General features: G+C 37.9%; 1 protein-coding gene across 14 annotated transcripts in view; it reads right to left on the bottom strand.

The window, feature by feature from the left end:
• The window catches only part of TCERG1 (transcription elongation regulator 1), a 60,458-nt gene extending 39,910 nt beyond the window's left edge, over positions 1-20,548 (bottom strand). For 3 of the 14 annotated variants that reach the window (XM_065875457.1, XM_065875465.1, XM_065875462.1), the window contains exons 1-5: positions 20,484-20,542; positions 14,402-14,627; positions 11,825-11,977; positions 10,312-10,771; positions 5,733-5,975 (exon numbers count right to left, since the gene is read on the bottom strand). In XM_065875457.1, the coding sequence (XP_065731529.1) occupies positions 5,733-5,975; positions 10,312-10,771; positions 11,825-11,977; positions 14,402-14,627; positions 20,484-20,542 (1,141 nt within the window). Of the gene's footprint in view, positions 1-1,459; positions 1,523-5,732; positions 5,976-10,311; positions 10,772-11,824; positions 11,978-14,401; positions 14,628-20,483 lie in introns of all 14 variants that reach the window. The other 11 variants (XM_065875460.1, XM_065875461.1, XM_065875468.1 and 8 more) reach the window with 8 other exon arrangements.
• Between the last annotated feature and the right edge of the window lie 4,963 nt (positions 20,549-25,511).

Below are 25,511 nucleotides of genomic sequence, written 5' to 3'. Positions count from 1 at the left end.
CTACTAAACATTAATAATGAATGAGCCAGTTGAAACAAAAAAAATCATATAAATTATGATTTAATTACTTAAATCTATATCCCTGGTTTACTTCTAATGCCTAAATTCAATTAGATTCAGAAATTGAACCCAAGAAGTACCTTAAGAACAGTCAGAAATTTGGGTCACACCTATAAGTGAAATCTTAATAAAATATAACATAATAAATTATAAAAATAATTGTACATTCTCTACTTATTAATAGAAATATATTTTTATAAAGAATTTCCTGGGCTTCCCTGGTGGCGCAGTGGTTAGGAATCCGCCTGCCAATGCAGGGGACACGGGTTCGATCCCTGGTCTGGGAGGACCCCACATGCTGAGGAGCAGCTGGGCCCATGCGCCGCAACTACTGAGCCCGTATGCCACAACTGCTGAGGCCCGTGTGCCTGGAGCCTGTGCCCCACAACGAAGGGCCCACCACGGTGAGAAGCCCGTGCACTGCAGCGAAAGAGGGGCCCCCGCTCGTGCAACTAGAGAAAGCCTGTGCACAGCAACAAAGACCCAGCGCAGCCAAAAATAAATAAATAAAATTTATTTGAAAAAAAAAAAAAAAAAAAGAATTTCCTCAAATTCTAATGAAATCAATGCAACAAGCACATTTACTAAGCATGTTTCCTGAGGCAAAATTGTTTTCTTGTTCTAAGGTACCTAAAAAGGATATGAATAAAATTCTATTTTAAGGTAAATGACTGAAAAAATAAATAAGTAAAAATAAAGTAAATGACTGAGTTTACTATCAAATCAACCTTAATATACTAAGTGATTAAGTGAAATATCCCTGTAAACTCTTTCAGTTTATTCTTTTCCGGAAAGAGAGCAATGTTTCTTTTTTTTTTTTCTTTTAAAAGATAAGCCAAGATCTATATTTTTCACCAGACAACTAAACAAGCTGGTATTATGAATAATCAAAAACGTGAATCAAAATTGAAAAAAAAAAGAAACTCAAATCCTATACCAGAATTTAAGTTTCAGGTAGATAACTTCAGTAACTTTAAAATGCAAATTTATACTACACACACAAATATTCACACACATATACTCACTAGCATGCAAGCATAATCACATCACTTTACACATGGAAATGATTTTTTTATATTTAACTTAAAAACACACGTCAAAAAATAAAATTAAATGTTATGAATATGAGAATGAAGTTGTTTACACTTATTACAAAAATTAAGATATAAAGTGATTTGACCTTATTTGCTTTTGTGAACCAACGAAGCTAATACTACAGGCAATTGGGAAAATTAAGTGTTGGCCAAATATGACAACTGCATTTATACTGCTCATTAAAAAGAAAAATATAAAAAAATCCACTCACTTGGGCAAAATAAATAAATAAAAGGATAAACAACAACATTCACTACCATGCCAACTTACAGACAAAACAAACTAAGATGGTTTTAAAAATTACCGGTCTTGGTGGTAGCGACTGTCTTTACATACGGGCAGCTGACTATTTGCATCATTGCTACACCTGTAAAATGGATAAGCAAGCATACGTTGGAAAGCTGCCATTGTATGTCGGCTACCACTGGGATTCAGGGAAATAATTTACCACTACAATTTAGAATGTTATTTCCAATGAAAAAGACCAAGGATGGAGTAGAATTTCTTTTTGTTTGACATTTTGTGGGAAGTGGTGCCAAATCCAATGATAACTAATTCTAAATTATAGCATCAATTACCTTTTTATCAAACCAGTTAATATTTGAAGGAGTCTCAAGAGTTTAAATTCAACAAAGGAAAGCCCCTTCATTATGTATGCATAACAAGTTTTCATGCTTTCATGTGGGACATTTTCCCACAGGACATCAAACCCATGCTGCTTAAGACACCAGTGAAAGGCAGACGCAGCATGACACTAACAAGACACTTTCTCTGTGCTGCTGCTAAGTGGGAACTACATGCAAAAGCAGAGGCATGGAGCATAACCATGCAGAAGTAGAAAAAGAGTAAGATAGGACAAAGAGGGGTGGGAGGAAAAGGAAGAAAATAAAGTATAAGACAGATCCCAATATACCACTGCAAATAATACTTTAAATAAAAGGGCAAAGATGAAGAGGAGGGTAGCATTCAACTAATGACAAAATATCCATGTGTAGTGCCTGCTGTACGGAATGCCACGGGCCTGGAACACTGTGGGGGCAGGCTAACAAATTAAGAAGAAGACAGCCCCTTTAGTATCATTAATGACTACCTGGGCTGATTACTTTAGAAACCTCAATCGTTTAAGCCAGCTAAAGGAGTAGCACTTGTATTAAAGAATGGAAATTACGTACAGTTCTTAGAAGAATGAAGACTCATCATGATGCATTACAATGGTGATAAAAAGGGAATGAAACGAAAAGCTGGAAAACTAAGACTGATTAATTGAGGAAAATCAAAATTAAGAGTTTTTTAAAACTTTTAAAGGAAAAGGCTGAAGGCAAAGGGTTGGGAAGTTAAATTTTATTTTCTATTTGTTTTGGCTAAAAAAAAACACTAAACCTATTTTGGTACCGATAAAAATTAAAAGTAATAAATTCTTTTCCCCACTAAAGTACATAAAAATAAATTTTCCTAATTCAGAGAAAAATTAAATTAAACCCCTGCATTTGTAAATAACATACCTATGTTCATGCGCACACACACACAAAATACTGCCAATTTTTGAAAAGTGCCTTAATTTCTTAATTACTATTTTAAATAAAAATATTAAAGCTAAACTTTCTATTAACAATGAAACTAAAACAAACGCACTGGATCAAAAAAGTATGCTGAATAAAGTTTATGTATAGTTTTATTTTCCATAATGTTTAAAGAAAGCAATGGAAAAATTCATTTGATTAAGGAAGTTACAGCATATATTAGTTTTAAATTAGTATAAATACTGCTATCTGCAGGATCACTGAGCCTACTAAGTCAGCACTAGAAATTCAATTCTTAGACTCTGAACTCTCAAAGACTGTTCTCCAAAACCATCTCCTAATCAGTAATTTCAACTATACAACTTAAACAGAAGAAAGTCAAATATACTCATATTCAGGCCTAACTGCCATTGCTAAATATCAGCTGGGCCAACACAGAACTCTTGTATTTGACTATCAACATTATAGGCCATAATAAAAGGACATATTTGTTTCTTCTCATGTTAAAAAGACCAACTTAAGGTTTTCTAAGGGTAACTATATGCATATCATGAAGACTCACAAAATAACCAAACATCTAAATTTTTAACCTTCTTTGAAAAAGGAGCATTTGTTCAATTTTCCTACAACTCTACCCTCAAATTATATTCTACCAGGAAATTAGAAAATTCCATTTAGTATTCTGGATAATCCTGATGTCACTGACCATAAGCTTCTTAAAATTCCAAATAAGATTTTACAGACTACAAAGTAGAAATCCTGTAATCCTAATCCAATTCACTATCCCCAACTCCACCTCTTACTCCTATATTTTACCTAACTCTTCCACTCCTTTTCTTCATCTTCACTATCCCTTCTTTAATCATCCTCATTAGCACCATACATTGCTATTTCAAATAGAATATAAGGCTCCAAGATAAATTACATCCAAATTCCTCCTGGTTTACCTTACTGTTGAATTGATATAAAAAAGGAAAAACAGAGATAGATGGCATTATACATAAAACCAAAGATTTGGGGAGGAGAAAAACAAGTCTTCTTTTCCATTCTTCTTTTTTTTTTACTAAAGTACCTTAGATGACTGAATTAAAAGGGGAAATGAGAAAATGAACGAATTCTAAGATGCCTTACTATATAAAACAAATATTACTTTCTATAAAACATTAGTTCCCTCTCCAAAGAATCTCTGGTATCTTGCATAAAATTTTACAGATTATCTAACTCAGGTTCTCTTCCAACTGACCTACAAAGTAATATTAGTGGCTCCCATTTATTAAATGCCTTTTACTGCCAAACTTCATAGGTACTACCTCATCTGGTAATACAAACGGTTACCACCTGTTCTAAAATTTAACGGTGGGATGAGGACCAGAGAAGACCAAGGCATCCAAAGACAGCTATAACTGAAGGGATTTTACTGTGACAAAATTCCACTTTCTACAGAAATAAATTTTGCTACTCTTTCACCCACTGGTCCTATTAAGAACCTCTAAAGCAAAACCAAAGTTCTTTTAGACAACAGCCTTTCCAATACCTCATATATGTTATTATGCTACCTCTCAATCTTCTCTCTACAGAATTAACAATCTCAGCTCCTTAAGATCGCTCAGAATCCAGGATCTGGTCTTAACACTGTCCCTGACCCTAAAGCAGACCAAGATTGCAAGAGGTTATGACGAATATCAAGCTTTTATCCATTCATCACTTAATTTTCTACAAAGAGTATATCCAAAGAGGAAAGTATCAGCTGCTTAATCTTAAATTTAATTTTGAAAAAGGGTAATCCCTAGTATTAGAGACAACATTTTTTATTTTCTTCTTACTTTTAAGTGATTTCGGTTTCTTAAACATCACATACTGGTCATTTAATTATCTAACACTACATCGACAACATGTAAAAAGGTTTTCCAAAAAACCCACTAATTCTTAAATTTTTGGTTTCTTTCTTGCTAAGGTGTAATATACGAAAGTGTTCTTTTCGAAGTAGTTACAAGGAAATAGTGTGATAATTAAAATGTGTGCAAATCTAAGAAATAGCTGTATCACAACCCTATTCTTACACAAAAACTAGTACAATAAAGCAGCAACCATAGTGAAAGGAGTGTGAAATTAGGAGACAAGAGGCCTAGGTTCTATTCATCTTTGCTACAAACTAGCCTTGTGAGCTTGACCTCTCTAAGGCGTCAACATTTTCAACTATAATTCTAGGAGAACGGACCATGGATTAAGGAGTAAATATGTTTGACAACAGCAAACACACTCAAATTACGATGCCAAACACTACCACTGTTCAATCCCTGTGGGAAAAAATTCTACTCCACAATCTTTTAATTCCTTCTCTAGTTGAAATGATTTCCCCTAAAAAAATAAAACACATGAACTCACCATAATTAAACGTTAAAATGGTGCCTGTTATACTTCACAATTGTTACAAGGGAAACTTATGCTTTCTGTTTTAGATGATTTTTTTTAAGTTAAGTGACTCACATTTTCTTCTCAGTATAACGTAATTATTACGAGCATGGTTCTTGGATCTGGAGTGCCCAGACTCAAACCCCAACACCATCACTTATTAGCTATGTGACCACGGGCAAGTAACTTAACCTGTGTGTGTATCTACCTCATAAGACGGTTGTGAAAACTAAACGAATTGTTCCATGTAAAGTGCTTAGACCAATGCATGATATAGAAATCACTTAACTTGTGTTACCTATTGTGACCTGTGATTTCTTAACTTCATACACTTAGTCCCTTAAAATATTGCATTTAGAACATATTTACACAAAAAGATGATCATTTTTAATTCATTGGGGCCATTATCCAAAATGAGTGTAGCTTTAAATGTGGCTCTAATTTTAAGACATGTAAACAACAACAACAGAAAAGGACATTTACCAAAACTGAAGAGAAAAATACTGCAGTTAGCCATGAATCTTTCAAAAATGTTTCAAACAAGTGAGATTCAAGGCAAATTTCAAATGCAACAGACACATGAGAACAAACTAACTGACAATATGAAAACATAGCTGGAAAAACTATTATTATCTATTGGTTTACCTGGAAGAGGAATTGGCATGCCAGGAAGGGGAACACGAAATGGAGGTACCATTACTGGTGGAAAAGCAGGTATTGCTGCTGCTGGCTGAGGTACTGAATGAGGAACGGCAGGAGGTAACGCCTGGGGGTGTGGCTGAGGAACAGTTTGCACAGGTGTGGCTGTAGGAGCAGGAGTTGAAACACTAACTGTAGGCGTGGCAACTGAAACAGCAGAACTTGGGGTCTGATCTTGTGTTGTGGGTGCTGATAAAAGATAAAACAGAAATATGTATCACTCCTTCATAAACCATTGTACTATATTCATTCATCATTCACTCATTCAGCATGTAAGTATTTAGGGCCCATTCCATGCACTGCAAGGAATTTATAACAAGGTCTCTGTCTTCCAAGAAGCTTGAAAATAGTTAAATGAAACAAACAATAACTAAAACACAAAGTGAAATGGGATAAATGTATAGGAGTGTAACTCAAGACCCAAAGACCATTTCTTACTCTGAGACAGTACAGAAAATTTTATAGTGTGGTGATAGGCCTTGAAAGATTAGGATTTCAACAAGGAAAATGACAAAGTGAAAGGAGTAAATAAGCAAGTGGTGAGAAAAGTGAGTAAAAGCAAAGAGTAGGGGACAACAAGGTATTGTTTAGAAAACAGAAGACAAGCAGTCAACTAGTAAAACACTAGGCATACCAACAGAACCAGTGAGTTACAGCTGGAAAGGCAGGCCAGAGGCACAAAGTGGGAGGCCTTGAACAGACGACTAAGGAGTCCGCACTTGACTGGGTAGGGAAAGGGAAGAACTTATGTAAACGTAGAGAAATGATCTAAAAGAATGAACACCAAAACGTATGTGTACACCTTTTACTTTTTACTACACATGCTTCGTTAACGAGTTTGATTTTTTTTATAAGAATGCATTCACATGTTATTTATGTGACTTCATGAATGTAAAAGGGATGTGGGGGAGGTAGAATGAAGGCTTCTGTATGGAAGAGTAACAATCACTGTTCATTTGATGAATTAACCTGGCAGATGCATAGGAAGAAAAGGAAGAACAGAGGTGGGAAAATCAATTTCAACGTATCTGGAGTTGTCCAAGCAAGGAAGAACAGAGAGAAAAAGGTATGCAATAACTAATGACTGACTGGATATGAACAAATGGAGTCCAAAACAACTTGGGTTTCTCTATAATTATTTCAAAATAAAAAGGTAAAAAAAGAAAAAAAAATAATAACTCAGGTTTCCAGTGTGAGAGACCAGCAAAATGTGAAATTCAGGATAATTTGGTTCTGCTAATACGTTATTTTTAAATATCAAAAATAAAACATTTTATCCCTAGTAATCACACTTTGTGACCCCCAAAATATATAAAATTCATTTCCTTTTTTTTAAGTTTCAGTTCTCAAATATTACAAAACATTTTTTGTTATTTATTCACAACCCATCTAGTTCCAAAACAAAATTCATTTTCATAATTCATTGGTAACTAATAATTCATCTTTATCTTGATATAAAGAAAAATGTCAAACTTTACCTATACTGGAATAAAAATGAAATTTATCAAATTAAATAAAACAGTGCTTTCCTAATCTTTATGCCAATTTTATTCTAAGGGAAAGCACACTGTTTAATGCAAACCACCCAATAATCCAACTGAAAAAATTTCTCACTGTCTTTCCTTCAGCTCCTAACAATGAAAAACTCACTTAGGCTGGGAAGATGTGAGCAATTTCATACTTGTTAATGAGGGACTCACCTTGGCTAAATAGACAGCAGGGCCAAACAAGTATCTTCAGGGGCCCAGGAATGAATTGGTGGTCTAGCATAGACCTAGCCTTAGGGTACAGTATCATATTAATATAATTTTATAACAGTATGAAAAATACAAATTACATGCAACATTTGCCCAGTCCCATACATATACCATTTAGCATTTGTAATCTACTGCAATGGCTGAATATATATCAAGTTATTCTTCCCAACTTCCCTGAGGAGGAGGATTTCATCAGCATTTTTCACAAACTTGCATAGGATAAAATGAGTTTATGCTCAACTGAGGTTAAAATATAAATTCCTTAATTTTTAGTTCAATTTACCCACAGGTTTAAACTGCAGTTCACAGAATTACATGTTTTAAAAAATCATGGTACTAGTATTTAGTAATATTTGCTAAACTCACAATACAAAGTACTGAGTCAGGAAAATAAAATGAGTTACAAAGGCATCAAATTTCAGGGGGAAAGGAACACGAAATGGAGAAGGCAAAAAGTATTCACTCAACCTATTCCTCTTGCTGACACAGGATTTTCTGAATTTGATTAGTTGCCATGCGTCATGAGAGAAAAGGGACAAAGGCAACAAAAGAATTAACTGGGAAGCTGGGAGAATGGTAGCTAGGACTTTAGGTAAATTCCTACTAACTCCATTTGCTAAAATGACTAGTGTAACACTAGACCTCAAAATATACTACTAATCCAGCCTCAGATCTTAACTAAAAAAGACAAGTGACTATCTCTAAGAGATGGAGAAATATTAAGACTGATAACACTTCTTGACACCCAATCAAGCGAAATAAAAACAGCTATCAGGAATACTCAGAAAGACATCAAAATTGATGTTTAAAGGCAGTAAAAAGAACAAGATTTTGCTATTCTGTTCTTAGAATAAATGCCTCCCTATCACTGAAGGGTAGTACAAAAAATGAAAAACAGGAATTCTGAATAGAATGGTTGGTAATGGACAAGATACCTATGGGCCTACTGACAGACCACTCCGATATGGAAATGAAATACAAAGAGAACAGTTAAAAGTTTTTGGCTACCCACCTCCCTTAAAACAAAGTACTTCTATTTTTCCTTCCGAAGAGGCAGGGAATAAAACAGAAGCAACACAGAGCCTCCACATAGAACCACACTGCTTTTAATTAATCTCCTTTTCCCATCACCACCACAAGTACCCCATAAAAACTGACTATTTTCTGCCTTGCCCCGCAGGTTTTAGAAGCATTTACCTATAAAAAGGCAAAGACCTTCAACCAACTAGCTAGTATCACTGTTAATCTGTATTTTCAGAATTCAACTTGGCTACAAGAGACCTGTAAAGCATTATTTACATCTTCCTATTAAGTACATTTTCTCCCAAGCCCTCTAAAAAATATCAGATAGGAAAAAAAAAAAAATATATCAGATAGGGCCTTTAAAAGACCTGTCTCCATATCACATGTACCTTACTTCTTCGGTTACTACGCACATCAGTAAAATAAAATCAAATTTGAATTTAAATTCAGTAGGATGACTAAATTTCTCTCATGTACATATTTCTTACAAGGTAATATACACTAATAATTCCCTAGTCCCTGAAGCTATTGGGGGAGGGAAGAGAGACAGTTTTTTTTTTTTAATTCTCTCCCATTATCCAGGTAGCAAAATAATCTAAATTATAATCGCCTTGTAGGGATAATTATGTATCTTCATGCCAGTATCATAATAATCAAATAAATAAAATTATGTAAATATTTGGGGGCTCAATCTCAGCCTGTAGAAAAAGTAGCAGCATACTTATATCAAAAAAAAAAGAACAAAATAAAATCCAGAACTAGTAGCATAAATATTAATGACAATCTTTCAAGCAAATTAATATTCTTCTCTCCTCATCCCTGAAATCTATTAATTGTCTCTCATCTTTATAAAAAAGATGTAACCTTTGGGCCTCTGTGTCTTCATACCTGAAAATTCTCTTACCTTTCAAACTGCTTCTAACACAATTCCACATTTCATCTGCCTGCATCCCATTCTGGGACCCATCTACCTCTAAACAAGGTTACTGAAAAGTTCCTAAGTTTCCTTGATTTCAACACTACCCAAAGAACGAGTGCCATAAAAATCTTCCAGAATACTGCATTCATATAGACCGCCTAGTGCCTGCCTGCCTCACCCATTTGCCTTGTTCTTAAAACTCTTCATAACCTGGTCTCTTATTCAATATATTAACCAATATAAATCCTCCCACCTAACAATTCATAAACTATATTTATCCTTATTTCCTGACCTACATTTCCCACTACCTGAAACACCTCTCCGAAACTTTGAACCTATTCAAATCCTATCACACATCCTTTATGATAAACCTCAATACCCATGTAGTCCACTCACTTGTCTCTCCGTTTTCTTGAATTCTTATATCTTCTATTTTCGCTGCATAACTTTGCACGCTATTCTCTAATTGTTTCACATGCATTATTCTTGCCTCCTCAATTAGAAAAACTGGAAACTCTGCAAGATAGGGGCAGGGGCCAAGACTTACACTTATTCTGCAAACCCCACATCACCCAGCATTACTGTTGGCCAAGTTGAATAGCTAACTCTACACTTCCCCAGTTTAGCTTCATGAATTTCAACTGGGCAAATAATTTCTTCTACTAATGTAAATTTCTGTTCTTTTTAGCCAAAATTCTTAATGTCAAAAACATATTTTAAATAACATCAAGGATAATACCTAAAACACTAGGATCATTTTGGAATGCATTCCCACTTGTCCATTTCTCTAGCCCCTAAAAGAAAACACATGCTGACTAGTACTCACTTGATACTGTCTGCGAAACTGAAGAGGCAGTTGTTGTGGTAGAAGTGGTAGAGGATGGGGTTGATGATGACGTTGAAGTGGATACCGCAGGTGCTGGGCTACTGGTCGTAGGGGTGGAAGCTCCCACTGCTTGTGCTTGCACTTGCGCCTGCACCTGGGCCTGCGCCTGGGCCTGGGCCTGGGCCTGGGCCTGAGCCTGAGCCTGAGCCTGTGCCTGCGCCTGCGCCTGTGCTTGTGCCTGGGCCTGCGCTTGAGCTTGAGCTTGAGCTTGAGCTTGTGCCTGGGCCTGGGCCTGGGCCTGGGCCTGGGCCTGGGCCTGGGCCTGCGCCTGGGCCTGGGCCTGGGCCTGAACCTGGGCCTGGGCTGCAAGCATAGGTGTCAGTTCTGACTGCTGAATGACCTTAACTCCATCTGGCTTGGTCCATGCAGATTCACGTGTCCGAGCATTGTAATAATAAACCTGCAGAGAAAGCAAAATCATCAGTATCAACGAATCTGTCAACTATCATTTATAAACAATAATACAACTATATTTTGTCTTAAACAGTATTAAAAAAAACCTTACAAAACAGAAAGTACACCAAAATTGGCTGTTTGTATGAGACTAAAGGTACTTCTTCACTCCTTTTTTCCTTCCCCCCCCACCCCCGTTTTCTATAATGAGCACACTATATTTTTAACACACACCAAAAAAGGAGAACCAAGGTTATATTTTGTGCACAAAGTTAACACAGCGGGCCTGAGACTGCTATCCTTAGAAAGCCCTGCCCACAATGTTGGTCCTTGGCTGGCATCTGGAAACTTAGATTTCAGGAGGGTTCCCATCATTCCCTAACTGATAAGAATGGCTCATTATGTTTAAACTGTTTATGCAAACAATGCAGTTTATGCTGAATACATGCCTTCCTTCTGGGAGTCTGGAATGTGGTATGTGCTGGGCAGATGTTGCCAGATATAGGACCAGTCCCCAATGAAAACCCTCGACTCCTCAGCTCAGGAGAGCTTTCCCAGCAGACAACACTTCACCTGTGTGTTCACAATGCCAAGTCGCAGGAATTAAACATATTCTATACGATTCCACTGAAAGGACTCCGGAAAGCTTGTGCTTGGTTGCTCCAGACTGCAGCCCATGCAACCTCCTTCTCTTTGCTGGTTTTGCTTTGTATCTTTTCTCTGTAATTAGTCTTAGCTGCAAATACAACTACATGCTGAGTCTTGTGAGTTCTCCTAGCAAACACTAAACCTGAGGGCTGTTTTGGGGACCCAAGGCACATATCTAAAATACAGGCTTCCAGAATCATATAGGCAAACCTATGTAAGTGCTCCAGGCCACTTTATGTCTGTGCATAAGTCCAATCCAGTGAGGCTTTCCAGGAGTCCTGCCCCACCCTGGCTTACCCAAGGCTCATTCCTAATTGGCAAAGATACAGTCACTGATCCCAATCTGCCAGAACTCCTGTTTTACTCTTCTGTTACTAAGAAGCTAACAACCTAAATACATTTTATAATTTACCTTCCCATCTGGAGTTTTATTTTCAACCCATATCTCCTCAGTAGGAGGCAGCGCTGGAGTACCAGGAGCAGTCACAGGAGGCATTCCTGGTGGAAACATCATACCCGGTGGAGGAGGCATGGTTCCCATGGGTGGAGGCATGAAAGGTGGTCTCTGTTAATTCACAAGAAGTAATGTCACTTGTGTTTATCTTTTTTCCTTCAAATTATTACTAAATTCTACCCAAAAGTAAAGCACTGTAAGAAAAACTAGTTTTATAGTCAATTCAGATACATTTATCTAGGTTATGTAAGAGAAGTTTCTCTGTAATAAAAATGATTACTAAATAGACTAGAAAGAAGTACATCAAAATACTAATAGGGCTTCCCTGGTGGCGCAGTGGTGAGAGTCCGCCTGCTGATGCAGAGGACACGGGTTCGCGCCCCGGTCCGGGAAGATCCCACATGCCGTGGAGCAGCTGGGCCCATGAGCCATGGCCGCTGAGCGTGCGTGTCCGGAGCCTGTGCTCCGCAACGTGAGAGGCCATAGCAGTGAGAGGCCCACGTACCGCAAAAAAAAAAAAAAAAAAGTACTAACAATAGTCATCTCTGGGTTATAGCATTATGGGTGAGTTTTGCTTTGTTCTTTATACCCTAACTGCCTATTTCATACACTGGGCACTAGATTACTTTCAAAAGAAAAAAACTGATTCTTATTTACAAATAACATAGCAATAACTAAAAAGGAAAAACCAGATATACCTAACCCTTTGTTCTCTTTTCCTACAAGAAAAAAAAAAAATTAGCTAGGAAAATATTCATCATTTCCTATTTTTCAAATAATAATAATGTAGCTCACCAAAGATGTTAACATCAGTAAGTTTAAAAGATACAATTAAAAAAATTATCCCTTTTACTTTTCAGGAAAATGAGAATTTAAATGGTATATAGTATAGTTAAAAAAAAACAACTCCTGGAACCATTCATTACTGATTCAACACTATCTCTGATAATTCCTTCAACGACTGCTGACCCAAGCCAAGATCCTGAACCAAACAATTTAACTGTAACTGCTATATCTTACTCACCAAAGCAGAAAAGAGGTCTGCCATTTTGAAAACAGATTTTGAACAGGGATTAAAAGATTTCCTCTATAATCTACAAGTAACATTAGAATTCAATTATCCAAAGCATCTTAATCTGGATAATGGAATTGACATTATGCTAATAATGTGCAACTGTATTTCATTTTCCTAAAAATGTTTTCTTTTCCATACTCCAGTCTTTCTGGATTCAGCTCGCTGTCTTTCAAGCATCAGCACACAGGCCCATGTTCTATAAAATATCTACCCCAAATATATCTCATGCACCAGGAGCTGGAAATCACTTGGATTTACTGTAAAACCACACAATCATCCATCAAGACCAAGAAAAGCATCACAACATTAGAAAGTATCCCATTATAGCATCTGATATACTTTCATTAGAGGATTACATTAATCCATTATATTTTATAATATTCTGCAAAGACTTTAACTATTAAAGGCACAAAGTAGAATAAATTCACATGTAACAAGTTATACCAGTCAGTAGGTCAAAGTTACTTCCTATTCTAATCCTGAAGAAAACATAAAACCATTTAACAATTTGTTTAAGGGGGTGGGGGAAGGGGGGGCTGCTCATTACTAGGAAGGCAACAAAATTACTAAGCAAAGTATTAAAACCTGGTGTTTCTTCCATAAATATAACCCTATTGAAACAGAGTTAACATCATTTAAACAGTAGCTCATTATCTCTTTCTATTTTTAGTAAGTTCATTCTTGGTTATCCAAGCTAACAGAAGGGAGATGATACTACTGTATTTATTTCGTTTCAGAATGGTACAGGCTGAATAAACTAAGAAAACATAGAAACATACTCAGTCAAAAAGAATATAATCTCAAAAGTAGATATTTTTGAGAGTTGATACCTTCATAACCTCATTTCAGACAATAACTGGGTCTATTTACACTAAAGAGGGATACATGCCTCAGGTTAAAACACCACGAAAGTTTTTATTTGAAGAAATCCCACAACAATTCTATTTCTAAAATTGTAAGATAACTGTATTTTTTTTCTGGGGAAGGGAAAAAATCCAAATATTGTGCTTACAAAATGTGTTTGTTGTCACTTTCTACATTCTATACTAGGCATCATTTCTGGGGAGAACTGCTCAGGAATATACATACATATATATTTAAGTTTACCTGCAATATGTATCACTGAAAACAAATTTCCTCTACTCTATACGTAAGATTTCAAACTTCATCTCCCATAAAGAAGATGGATTACTAAAGACAATTTTCAGAGACGAAGGCAGGTTAGAACTACCCTATTCAATCCTAACTTAACACATTTTTCTATCACCATATACATTTTCAGTCTGAATTTCCATACTAATTATTGTTACCAGTGCTTTTAGAGCAACACATTAATATAAGGATGTTCTCTTTAGTTCCCATTTTCCTATAAGACCAAGAACACAGGTTTTAAAGGCAAAACTCATATATAATATTGACACTAATGCCAACAAAGAAACAGCTACCTCTATATTCTTTACCTGGAGGTGTGGAGGGCCCATAGGTGGAGGAATCCCTCCTGGGGGAGGCATTGGTGGCATATTAGGATCAAAAGGAGGACGTCCAAATGGGGGCCGAGGTGGTGGAGGAGGGCCTCGCATCATACCAAAAGGTGGAGGAGGTCGCATGAGAGGTGGTGGGCCTCGCATCACTGCATTTGGTGGGGGAGCTGGGCCTCGGAACCTCAAGGCCTGCTGTTGAGCCATCCTGTGTGGGAAAGCCATGAATAAATTTTTCTTTCTCAACTTAACAAAAATGTAGCTACTAATCTCTAATTACATCAAATTTTTAAAGCCCTTAAGAGCAAGTAGAGTTGGAAAGTCATATTGCACCACTGCAATAGAGTGCATCAGTAAGAATGATCAATGGACACCAAATCTAGGAGGAAATTTAGATGAGGGAGGTTATTTGGATAGTCTTAAAGTATCTTCCCACATGTTTCTTACAGTTGCAAAGAAGGATGAACAAAACACCTATGCAATAGAGAAACTGACCTAATGTGACTGAGAGGGACACAACATCACCTATTCCAGGCAAGAATGCATAACCTCAGTCTAAGAAGGAGCTATTCGACAAACACAAAATGAAGAATGTTCTATTAGAAAGGGGGCAGCAGGGAGTATACTCTTCAGAAAGTTGATGTTATACAAAAAAGACAAAGGAAGGCTGTGGAAATGTTCTACATTAAAGAGGCCAAAGAGACATGACAACACAATACCAACTCTAGACAGGATCCTAAACTAGAGAGAAGAAATGCTATAAAGGACATAATGGATTAATAGACAACACTGGAATACAGACAACAGATTAAAGTATTTTATCAAGGCAAATTAATAGACAACACTGGAATACGGACAACAGATTAAAGTATTTTATCAATGCAAATTTACATTGATACCTGTGCTGTAGTTAAGTAAGAGAAGATCTCTATCCTTAGAAAATAAATACTCAAGTATTTAGGGGTAAAGGGCCGTGTGTGTGTGTGTGTGTGTGTGTGTGTGTGTGTGTGTGTGTGTGTGTGTCTTACCCTCAAATGGCTCAGAGAAACAGAGAGCATGTATGTGACAAGTAATAAAGCAGAACAGGTAAAATATTAACACTAAGCATACTATTTTTGTTTTTGCAACTTTTTGGAAGTTTGAAATTACTTCCAAATACAAGGTTTTTATAGCAGGGGAGGGGAGCAGCTTAAGAGATCATTAGTATTCTCTAACTAAAGGGAAAGCCCTCTGTACACTGCACCCCACCCCACCCTTCAATCTCTAGCTAAACACCCTATTTTCTCCATGGCACTCAAGCACATAAGCAATATCACATAAGATGGCATTATCTATCTCCTCTCATAAGTGCTTTTTTAAAAAAATTATTAACTCTAACAAGTGCTTACTATGTGCCAGGCAGCAATCATAAGCTCTTTTTAAGTTATTTAATCATCACAGCAACCCTGAGATAGATTTTATCAAACTCATTTTACAGATTAAGGTGCACAAAAGTAAGATAACTTGCCCAAGGCCACACAGCTGCTTCAGTGGTAAAGCCAGAATTCAAACACAGGTGAATGGATCTTAAATGCTATACCATGCTTTCTATCTAAGCCCCTTTTGAGCAAGAATTGTCTGTCCTGTTCACCTTTATATCCCCAGCACATAGTTATGCCTGCCCATAGTAAGGCTCAATAAGTATTTGCTGAATGTACCACTGAACACCTAGGTAATACTGTATCTTACAAATAGGGTATATAGAACGTTAAAAAAATCTTTACTATAATTTGCCAGTCAATTTACTGAGCACCTATCACAGTCTTCCCAGTAGCTATGATAAATCTCTCCATTATACATGAAATTTACATTTCAGTGCTCAAGAGAAGATTAACAATTATATTCCTCATGTACATTTGATGGTAATCATTCTTATATTCTCTCCTCACCAGGCTCTTCCAACTTTCCTACACTTTTCAATCCTGTGCTTAAGACTACCCCCGTTTCAATGTTCTCTAAGTTTTCCACATCGTAATTCAATTCTGACACAAAAAATCCTAATAAAGAACTAATTTGCCTTCTAGGAGAGCACTAGGATTGTAAACACATCCAGAACTACCATACCAAATATATTTCACCAAATCTGCAAATGATCCTACACCCAATGTTAGAAAGTATGAGTTTAAAAGTGATTGCAAAAAGAATAATCTGTCTTTTTCAAATTATATGCACTCCCAAAAGACAGATGGTCACTGTTATTGAAGCAATGTCTTAACCTTTAGGGCAGGAAAAAACTTAACCACCAAGAAAAGATATTCCATTTCAGCCTTCAGTTAACAATGTATCTTAATCTAAGATTTCCTGAATCTGCCTCTTCCTTTTCAAAAAATCTATACTATTTCTCTCTTTAGAATTTCACACTTCCTAGTTATAACTTAAAGATAAGCATTTTAGGTTCTAAAAGCATGAAGAGTCAAATCAGGGCTCTGCCTTTTGTTGTCAGGCTGCTCACATTTTTTCTGAGCCTGAATATACTCACATGTAAATGAGCGGGGAGTGGGGTGTGGGGGGGAATAGAAATAAAACCTCTCTGTTCAATGAGATAATCCCCATGAAACATTTAGGATAGTACCTGGTACACAGTAAACTATTTTAACTATCATTACTTTCATTCCCCCACAAACCTAGCATAGTGCTCTACCTGAAAAGCTTGGTGGCCAATTTGACTAGATGGCTTTCAAAGTCTGCCATGAAAATGGTGGCAAAATTCACATAATTTCCTCTATGGACAGCCTCAAGTTGCCATTTTCTGATGTCAGATATGTATAGCACATGTGCTGAGCTCTTTATATACACTTCTTCATCACAACAACCTCACCAGACCTGCACTGAGGATTAAATGAGCTAATAAAGAACTTGGAACAGCACCCAGCACGTTAAGTATTAGCTATTATTGCTGTTGCTGTAACATCAGTATAGTAAGAGTATTAGTAAAATACTAAAATTACTGTTAAACGGTATTAATATTAGTAGTGTTAACTATTACTATAATTATTATTAGCAGGCTTTACATAACCTGGCCCTTGCTGACCTCGCTACAGACTCTATAGTCTTTCTGATCAACTACCTGATTACCCTGAAGCCTCTGCAGTTGTTCCCTCTGCCTGGCATGCTTTTCCCCAGATCTTTATATAACTGACTCACTCTTCAGTCTCAGCTCAAAGTTCACCTTAAACTCCTTTCTCACCCTAGTCTCTCCCAGCCCCTCTCTATTTCATTACCCAATTTGAGTTTACAATTATGGTAAATGCTATGAAAAAACATCTCACTTATTTGTTTACTTTTGTATTATCTCTACCCACTAGTACATAGTTTCTCCTTATTATAGTGATGCATCTCAGTGTCCAGGATGGTAGTGTTCAATTCTTGTTTTAATAATGATAGTGAACCCTGGGTACTTCCTATATACCTGGTACGGTTATAGGGACATTATTTGTACTAAGTCTTTCAATCCTAACAACAACCCAATGAGATAAGTTTGGCACCATTTTTACAGAGGAAACTATGGCACAGAAAAAGAACTTGTTTGTGGTAGTTAGCCAGTGGTAACACCAACATATTCTTATTCCCATTATACAGCTGAGGAAATTTAGACTGTCAAGTACCTTATCATAAGTCATAAAGCATTAATAAGTAAATATAGGTCTTGGGTAAAGGATCTATACAAATATAACTCTAAATCTTAATGGCCCTCAACCATAAAGGAATAGAAAGGCATTTGGAACTCCAAATAAATTCTGTCTATTGTAGGTTATTTGCATTCCTACCACTTTCAATCTTTAGGAAAACAGAAGCCTACTTGCATGAACAGAAACCCAAAAAATTTTTTTTACAAGAACAAATGTATTTCCCTAGAAGTACTAAATCCAGATATGCAATCTTCCCAATGGTGAAGACAAGTCTGCAAATACTTTAATATAACAGGAAGAGCAAAAATTTTTTAAATGCTGATATATGGCAGGCAAATTAAAAGGAAGACTAAGTGAGGAGACCTAGGTTTTAATCCAGACCCTGCCAATACCTCGGTGACCCTGTGTAAGTCTCTTCACATTTGCAGGCTGATTTCCTCATTTGATGTGGTTAGTTTGGAATTTAGATCAATCTTAATTAGCATGGAAGGTCCCTGAGGAAAGAGGTTTTTAGTCTGGTTCAAGATTCTACTGCCAGCACCTAGGTCAGTGACTCTCACACTGCACACACTTAATCAATGTGGATCCACTAAACGGACCATCTCTAAATCTCCTCTATTCATTTATTTACAATATATATACACTGAACACCTTATTCTTCAGGCACTATGATAGTGACACACCATGAAATGCGTTCAGAATACAAATACAAAAATTAAGCCCCAATTTCTGCCATCAGAGGCCACAAAAACAACTAATTTCTCTTAAACCATGACAAATGTTAAAATAAAAGTCTACAAGATGCTCTGGAAGGAACTTCCAACCCAACAGGCTAAGGTATAAAACATTTCCAACAGAACACCTAATTTAAAGTCCTATTCAAATCAGTTTTGCAACAATGTCTAGACTACTATTAAAGTCTAAAAGGCTACTCATTGTAAAACTGAAGAAAAATACTCTCTAAAACGCCAAGTAATGTTCCCAAATAAACCTGTAAGACTAGTAACCTTCTCTTAAGGTCAGAATCAGGAATGAACCTTTCATCACGAAAACTGAGCAACCCTGGCAATGCACTTTGATCACTCATTACTTAAGTGTACACGTGGGGTTTAAAGGATTTGAGATACATCCCTGTAATAAGACTTTATTCCTACCAGAGTAAGAATTTTCGTGACCATTCAGAATCTAAGAGACATGACTTTTTCTTTTTCCCTGAAAACTTGAGTAACAATACCCGTTTTCCTTATACAATTTCATCTGGTGCTCTAGACAATACTAGAGTCCTCATAACTTATTCTGCGCTTTTTCATTCTCAAAGACTGACAGTGGCACAATTCAGAATGGGAGCTGAACATCTGACATGACATTTTTCCCACCCAGAAACATAAAAAAAAAAAAAGAAGTATCAAATACACGCAAAGCTCAGTACCTCGTTTTCCTTAAAAACCACTGACTAAAGATTTTTCTCTCCAAGGCACTTAATTATAAATTCCAGAGGCAGGGAAAAACCAAGGCAAGAAAGGTCACTGCCATCCTTAGGGCGATGGCGTGAGCAGACAAACAGAAGGAAGAGGAATGGAAGAGTGCACCGAGTCTGGCTGCCTGGGTTCAAGCCACTTCCTGGAGCCACGATTCCACCAAACCGAGCCGGTTCTACTTCCCCAACCTCTACGAGGCTCAGTTTCCTCACCTGTAAGATGGGCAAGTCACTTAACTGAAGATGGCTCTTGCACTGGGGCCTGCAAAATAAGAACAGCAACTACTCCAAAGGATGGGTGTGAGGATCACAAGAGACAAGTCTAAGGAAAGGGTCCTCTGGCCCCTGGAGGCACCTAACAAACGGCTGCTGCTATTGTTACTACTCACAAATACGGGGTAAGAAACCAAAGGATACGAGAAAGGAAGGCCGCACGAAGTTAATGAAAAGCAAGCAACGTGGGGAAGAAGGAACAGGGCAGACGTGGGGACCCCAAAGGGCGGCGGAGGGCGTGGAGAAGGCCGAGCCGGGGGGTTGGCTGAGGCGTGGAAGGCTTCCGGGAAGAAAACTGGGCCCCCGCCGGCGTCGCGCCGGGAGCAAGGCTGAGGCGGCCCGCGCCTGAGGCGGGGCCCCAAAGCGGGAACGCCGGGTCCGGCCCAAGGGCCGCAGGCCGCGAAGGGCGCCGGGGCCCCGCGAAAACCGCAGGAAGCGCCCCGAGAACGTGCAGGAGGCCGCGACCCAGCCCCGGCCCGGCTCCCTCATTCAAGCCGCCTTCCCTTCCCCCTTCTCCAATCCCATGCGGTCCTGGCCCCCAGCCGCCGCGCGTCTTCGGCCCACCCTCCACCCCGGCCCTCCGCGCGGCGGGCCGAGCCCCTGGGACGCCGGAGCGCCAAGATGTAAGGTAGAGCAGCGCCCTTACCTGAGCTCCCCCGGGTTGAATCGCTCACCGTCCCCCCCGTCCCCGCCACGCTCCGCCATTACAGAGGGCCGCGTTCTTCCACCCGCCGCCTCAGCGTCCCCTATTGGCCGGGCGGATCGTCAATCTCGCGCGACAGAGGCGGAGATAGCAGAGATCTGTGAAATGACTGGCCAGACTTTCTATCAATCCTCGAGCTGAGGATGGTATCTGCCTTATTATTGGTGAAAGGGCCCGCCGACTTTGAAAGCGGTATGGAGACAGCCAGTTGATTGGTCGCTCGGAGGCTTTATGGTAAACGAGACTTCAGCAACGGGGAACTGCCGGCGCCCTCTCGCGGTAAGTGAAACTGGGTCCTCCCACGTACTCCTCGGCCTGCGGTAGCCACGTGTCTGCCGGCTTCCAGAAAAGTCAGTTGTGGAGCCATATTGGCCTCATACTGGACATATTGGCTCGGGCGGAGACCATTTCCATTGCGTGAGCCAATCAAAAATCGACCTGGGTCGCCGGTAAACCAATCACAGAGTTGCTGTGGAAATGAGCCATTTCCCAGCTTTTCAGAATCAGCAGTCTTAAGGCACCACTGGATTATACCCGTGTTATTAAATAATACATTACTAACTACAAGAATACCTCAAATTGTATTAAATAATTAGTCGCAGGCTAAGAAGTGTTGTAAGTTGCTGTATTAAGTAAGTTGCAGGAGGCAAGCCTCAGGCAATTTACAGTTTAAACCATCTGTCCTTCAATTTCAAAATACACTTGTCTGAAATGAGCATACCCTGATACCCAGAAGGAATTCTGAATATTTATTTGTCTTTTTATTAAAAAAACAAAACAAAACAAAACTTTAGGCACTGGAGTTTCAAAGTCATGATGAAGATGAATTCTACCATTAAGGAACTCAAAATATTAAACTAATAATAGATATATTTTACTCAGACCTAAGCATATATACCAAGCACTGTCCTAATTACTTTCCATGTATTATCTGTTTTAGGCCTCATAAAAAGGCCTTATAAGAGGTGAGTACTATGAATAGCCACAGTTTATAGATGAGACTGAGGCAGAGAGAAGTAACTTGGCCAAGTTTACACAGCTAATAAATGGCAGAGCCTGGCCTTAAACCTGAGACAGTATGTCAGCAAAGCCCCGTTGCTAAACACCGTGATCCAAGAAAAACTGAAAACATACATGTACACAAAAACTTGTACAAAAATATTCATAGCAGCATTATTCATAATAGCTAAAATGTCCAAGCAATTGGTGAATCAATTTAAAAATATAGTATATTTATACAAAGGGATATTATTCAGCCATAAAAAATAATTAAGTACTGATACATGCTACAACATGGATGAACCTTGAAAACGTTATGCCAGGTGAAAGAAGCCAGACACCAAAGGCTACATATCATATTGAGGCAAGAGATAGGTGGGCCCCCCTGCAGGGTAAACAACTGGAGTTTCTGTCCACAGGGAACGAACTCCAGTTGCTTACCCTGGGCAGGGTGGGTGGCCAACTATGTCCTGCCTCAATCTTGGCTGATAGAGTTGTGCCCTCGTGGTAGTTTACAATCACTTATGTGGGGTATTTCTTCCGGGTTTTCTTTGGCCAATCATTTTGACTTGCCTGGTTCAGAGTCCGTATTTGGTATATCTCAGGATCTTCCCATGTGTGTGCGTGCATCTCTCAGTCAAGATGGATTCCAGCAAAGAGGCCTATGGGTATACTTGACATCATTCCCCTTTTGACCTCCAAGGAGCTTTCTAGTCGAGAAGGTCTCCTTGACTTCAAAAATGAGAAATATGAGGTCTCTTATCTTTTATCTGGGCAGGGCCCAGCCTCCTCTCTCAATTGTCCTGTTGTTGATATTTTGGAGTTTCTGTTCACAGGGAATGAACTCCAATTGCTAACCCTAGGGGGGCCCATCTACCTCCTGCCTCAATATGATTCCATTTAATGAAGTATCCAGAAGAGGCAAATCCATAGAGATGGAAAGTAGATTTCCAGGATGGGGGTGGGGAGTGACTGCTAATGGGTATGGGATTTCTTTTTGGATGATAAAAATATTCTAAAATTAGATAGCGGTGATGATTGCACAATTTGGTGAATATACTAAAACCTGTTGAATTGTACACTTTAAAGAGTGAATTTTATTGTACGTGAATTACAGTATTTCAATAAGTACCATGCTATACTGAATGCCAGTTAAATATTCAAAATCAACGAAGTATGATAAAATGTGATAAAGGCTGAACACAGTTCTGACCATGATCATTTGGAAAAAGGAAAGTATGGTTAAAATTTCACTAAATATGTAACATTTTAACAAACTGGAGCTTGAATGAGAGTGAATGGTTAGATCCCTTTTTCAACATCAGCATGCATCTCCAAGTCCTGGCAAACTATTCCAAAAATAATACTTATATAGATGGCTCAAGACAGACTAATCCCCACTGCTGGAAAACAAAACAAAACAAAAAAAACCCACCTCAAAATTGGTACCTTACAGAAAGATAGTCACTGGCATATTATAAAAGATGACAACAAACTGTCAGTTTGAATGGATGGAAGAATGCCTTGTGGGGCAGACATATATACATATGTAGACGTATCACACGTATTAGATATAGAGATAGATATAATTCGATAAATATAATTAGATAGATAGATATAGATAGATATAAAATCATTTCATTGCTTCACTACTATAGTTTACTCACATAAACATGTCCTTGAAATTCAGGTATTTTGCACTCAATAGCTATTAAAAACATAACGCAAATATGAGCTGTGTCTTCAGTGAACCATTTTATTAAATCAATGTAAAAAAAGAATTAAAGAAATTCAGTGAATCTTTTAAGAAACCAAATAGACTTCCTGTAGTCAAAGCTTGATAACTCTTAAGATACTACAGATGAGCATAGCTGTACAGAACAGAAAAACAAATACCATCTTTGCCTAATTGGCAGCAACTGAGTTATAGATCCTAACATTTAGTATATCAAAGTGAACTGAAGAGGCAGTGTTGGCTCAAAACTGATTAATATCATCAGGGCTCTAAGTCTTTGTTATGAAGTCACTCTTCAGAAGTGACTCTTGAGAAGTGTTTCCAATGCTGAGTCAGTTTTTTTTTTTCTTAATAACTACCATTTTTGAACACTTATCTTAAGCTCATGGTAGGTACTTTGCATACACTATTTTTAATCCCCTGCAGGGCAGGCATACTGTCCCCATTTTACATATGGGGACACTGAGGCTCAGGGGTAAGACTCACCCAAGTTTGTATTGATAGAATCTGCTTCTGAGTTCACTCACATGATTGTTGGCATATGTCACTTCCTCGTGGGTTGTTAGACTGAGGACATACCACATGGGTCTCTTCATGGGGCTGATGACAACATGGCAGTTTGCTTCTCCCAGCATGACCAATCTAAGAAAGAGAGGAAGAGAGAGAGACAGAGAGAGAATACCCAAGATGGAAGCCACAGACATTTTGTAACCTAATATTAGAGTGAAATTCCATCACTTCTGCCCATACTCTATTTATTAAAGCAAGTCAATACATCCAGCCCACACTTAAGGGGAGCGGATTGCACAAGAGCTGAATACCAGGAGGTGGGATCACTGGGGGCCATCTCACCTACCACACTTCCTTTCAGGTTTCAACTTACACAATTACTTCCTCCAGGAAGCATTCTTCAGAGAGAAAATCTGACCGCTAGCCACCCCCATCTAGGTAATTTCCCCTATCATATTTTCCTATAGCACACAAGATGCCTTTGTAACATTCCAAGCACTTGTTACTACCTATTGTGACATTGAGCATTATGGGTATAATGTGTTTTACATATTTTACCTTATTTCTTTTCCTGTCAACTCACTTTATTGTTTTTAATTCTGAAGTATTTTAAAGTAAATTATAAACATCATGACATTCCATCCCTCAATACATCAGTATTTATCTCTTTTTAAAAATCCCATAGTTTTCTACATATCAAAAATAACATTTTCACTTCTAACATAATTAGCAGTAATACCAAATCCATATTCAAGTTTCCCCAACTGTCGCTAAAATGTCCTTTTCAACTGGTTTGTTCTGATCCAATCAGGATCCAATTCAGAACCATACAATGCATCTGGTTGCTATGTCACTTAAGACCCTTTTAACCTAGAACAGTCCGTTTTTTCATGACACTGACTTGCTAAAGATCCCAGGCCAGTTCCACCTTTTGGATCTGTCTGATTGATTCCTCTAACCCTTGTATTTTTTATAAGTTGGAAGTTAGATCTGAAGACTTGATCAGATATAAATTGAACATTTTTATCAAGAGGACTTCATAAGTAGTACTGTGTATTTCAGTCACATCATACCAGGAGACACATGAATATCTCAATTTCCCACCCTTAATCACTGACATTGGGTTAAGGTTATGACAGCTCAATCCTTACATTGTAATCAGAATGTTATCTGCACTATTAATAATTACTTTTGGACAACAGTCATAAACCAAGACCATCTCCAGCAAAATTGAACAAATGGTCACCCTACCTATCCACCGTGACCTAATGGTTTAATGATTTTATCTTTTCCTGAATCAATACTTTCCTTAGGGCTAGCAAAATAATGATTTTCTAATTACATGTTACTTTCTACATTTACTAGCTAACAATTCTTCTGTAAATTAGAGATCTCCTTCAACAACAGGGGCTATTGCCCCCAAATACAGTTTCTATGCTAAAAGTAGATAAATGCTTAGTTCTTTCCCTTCATTTATCAACTTTCAAAATAAAATGATGGTTTGATAGTCATCTCAACTGGGAACAGATTTCTTTTTTCTGACTTCTTTAAGTATTATTACAGACACACGGGTTTTCAGTTATTCAATCCGTTTCAATTAGCTACAATCAATAATCATTTTTGATGCTAGAAATTTCTTACATTATCCATTTTCTTTTCACAACAATCATCTAAGTAAGGTAATATCACTGTCTCTTTTACATATCAAGAAACTGAGACAAAGAGAA

This window comes from Phocoena phocoena, chromosome 3, assembly GCF_963924675.1.
Source record: "Phocoena phocoena chromosome 3, mPhoPho1.1, whole genome shotgun sequence".
Classification (NCBI taxonomy): Eukaryota; Metazoa; Chordata; class Mammalia; order Artiodactyla; family Phocoenidae; genus Phocoena; species Phocoena phocoena.
This window is presented reverse-complemented; position numbering and strand designations above follow the sequence as displayed.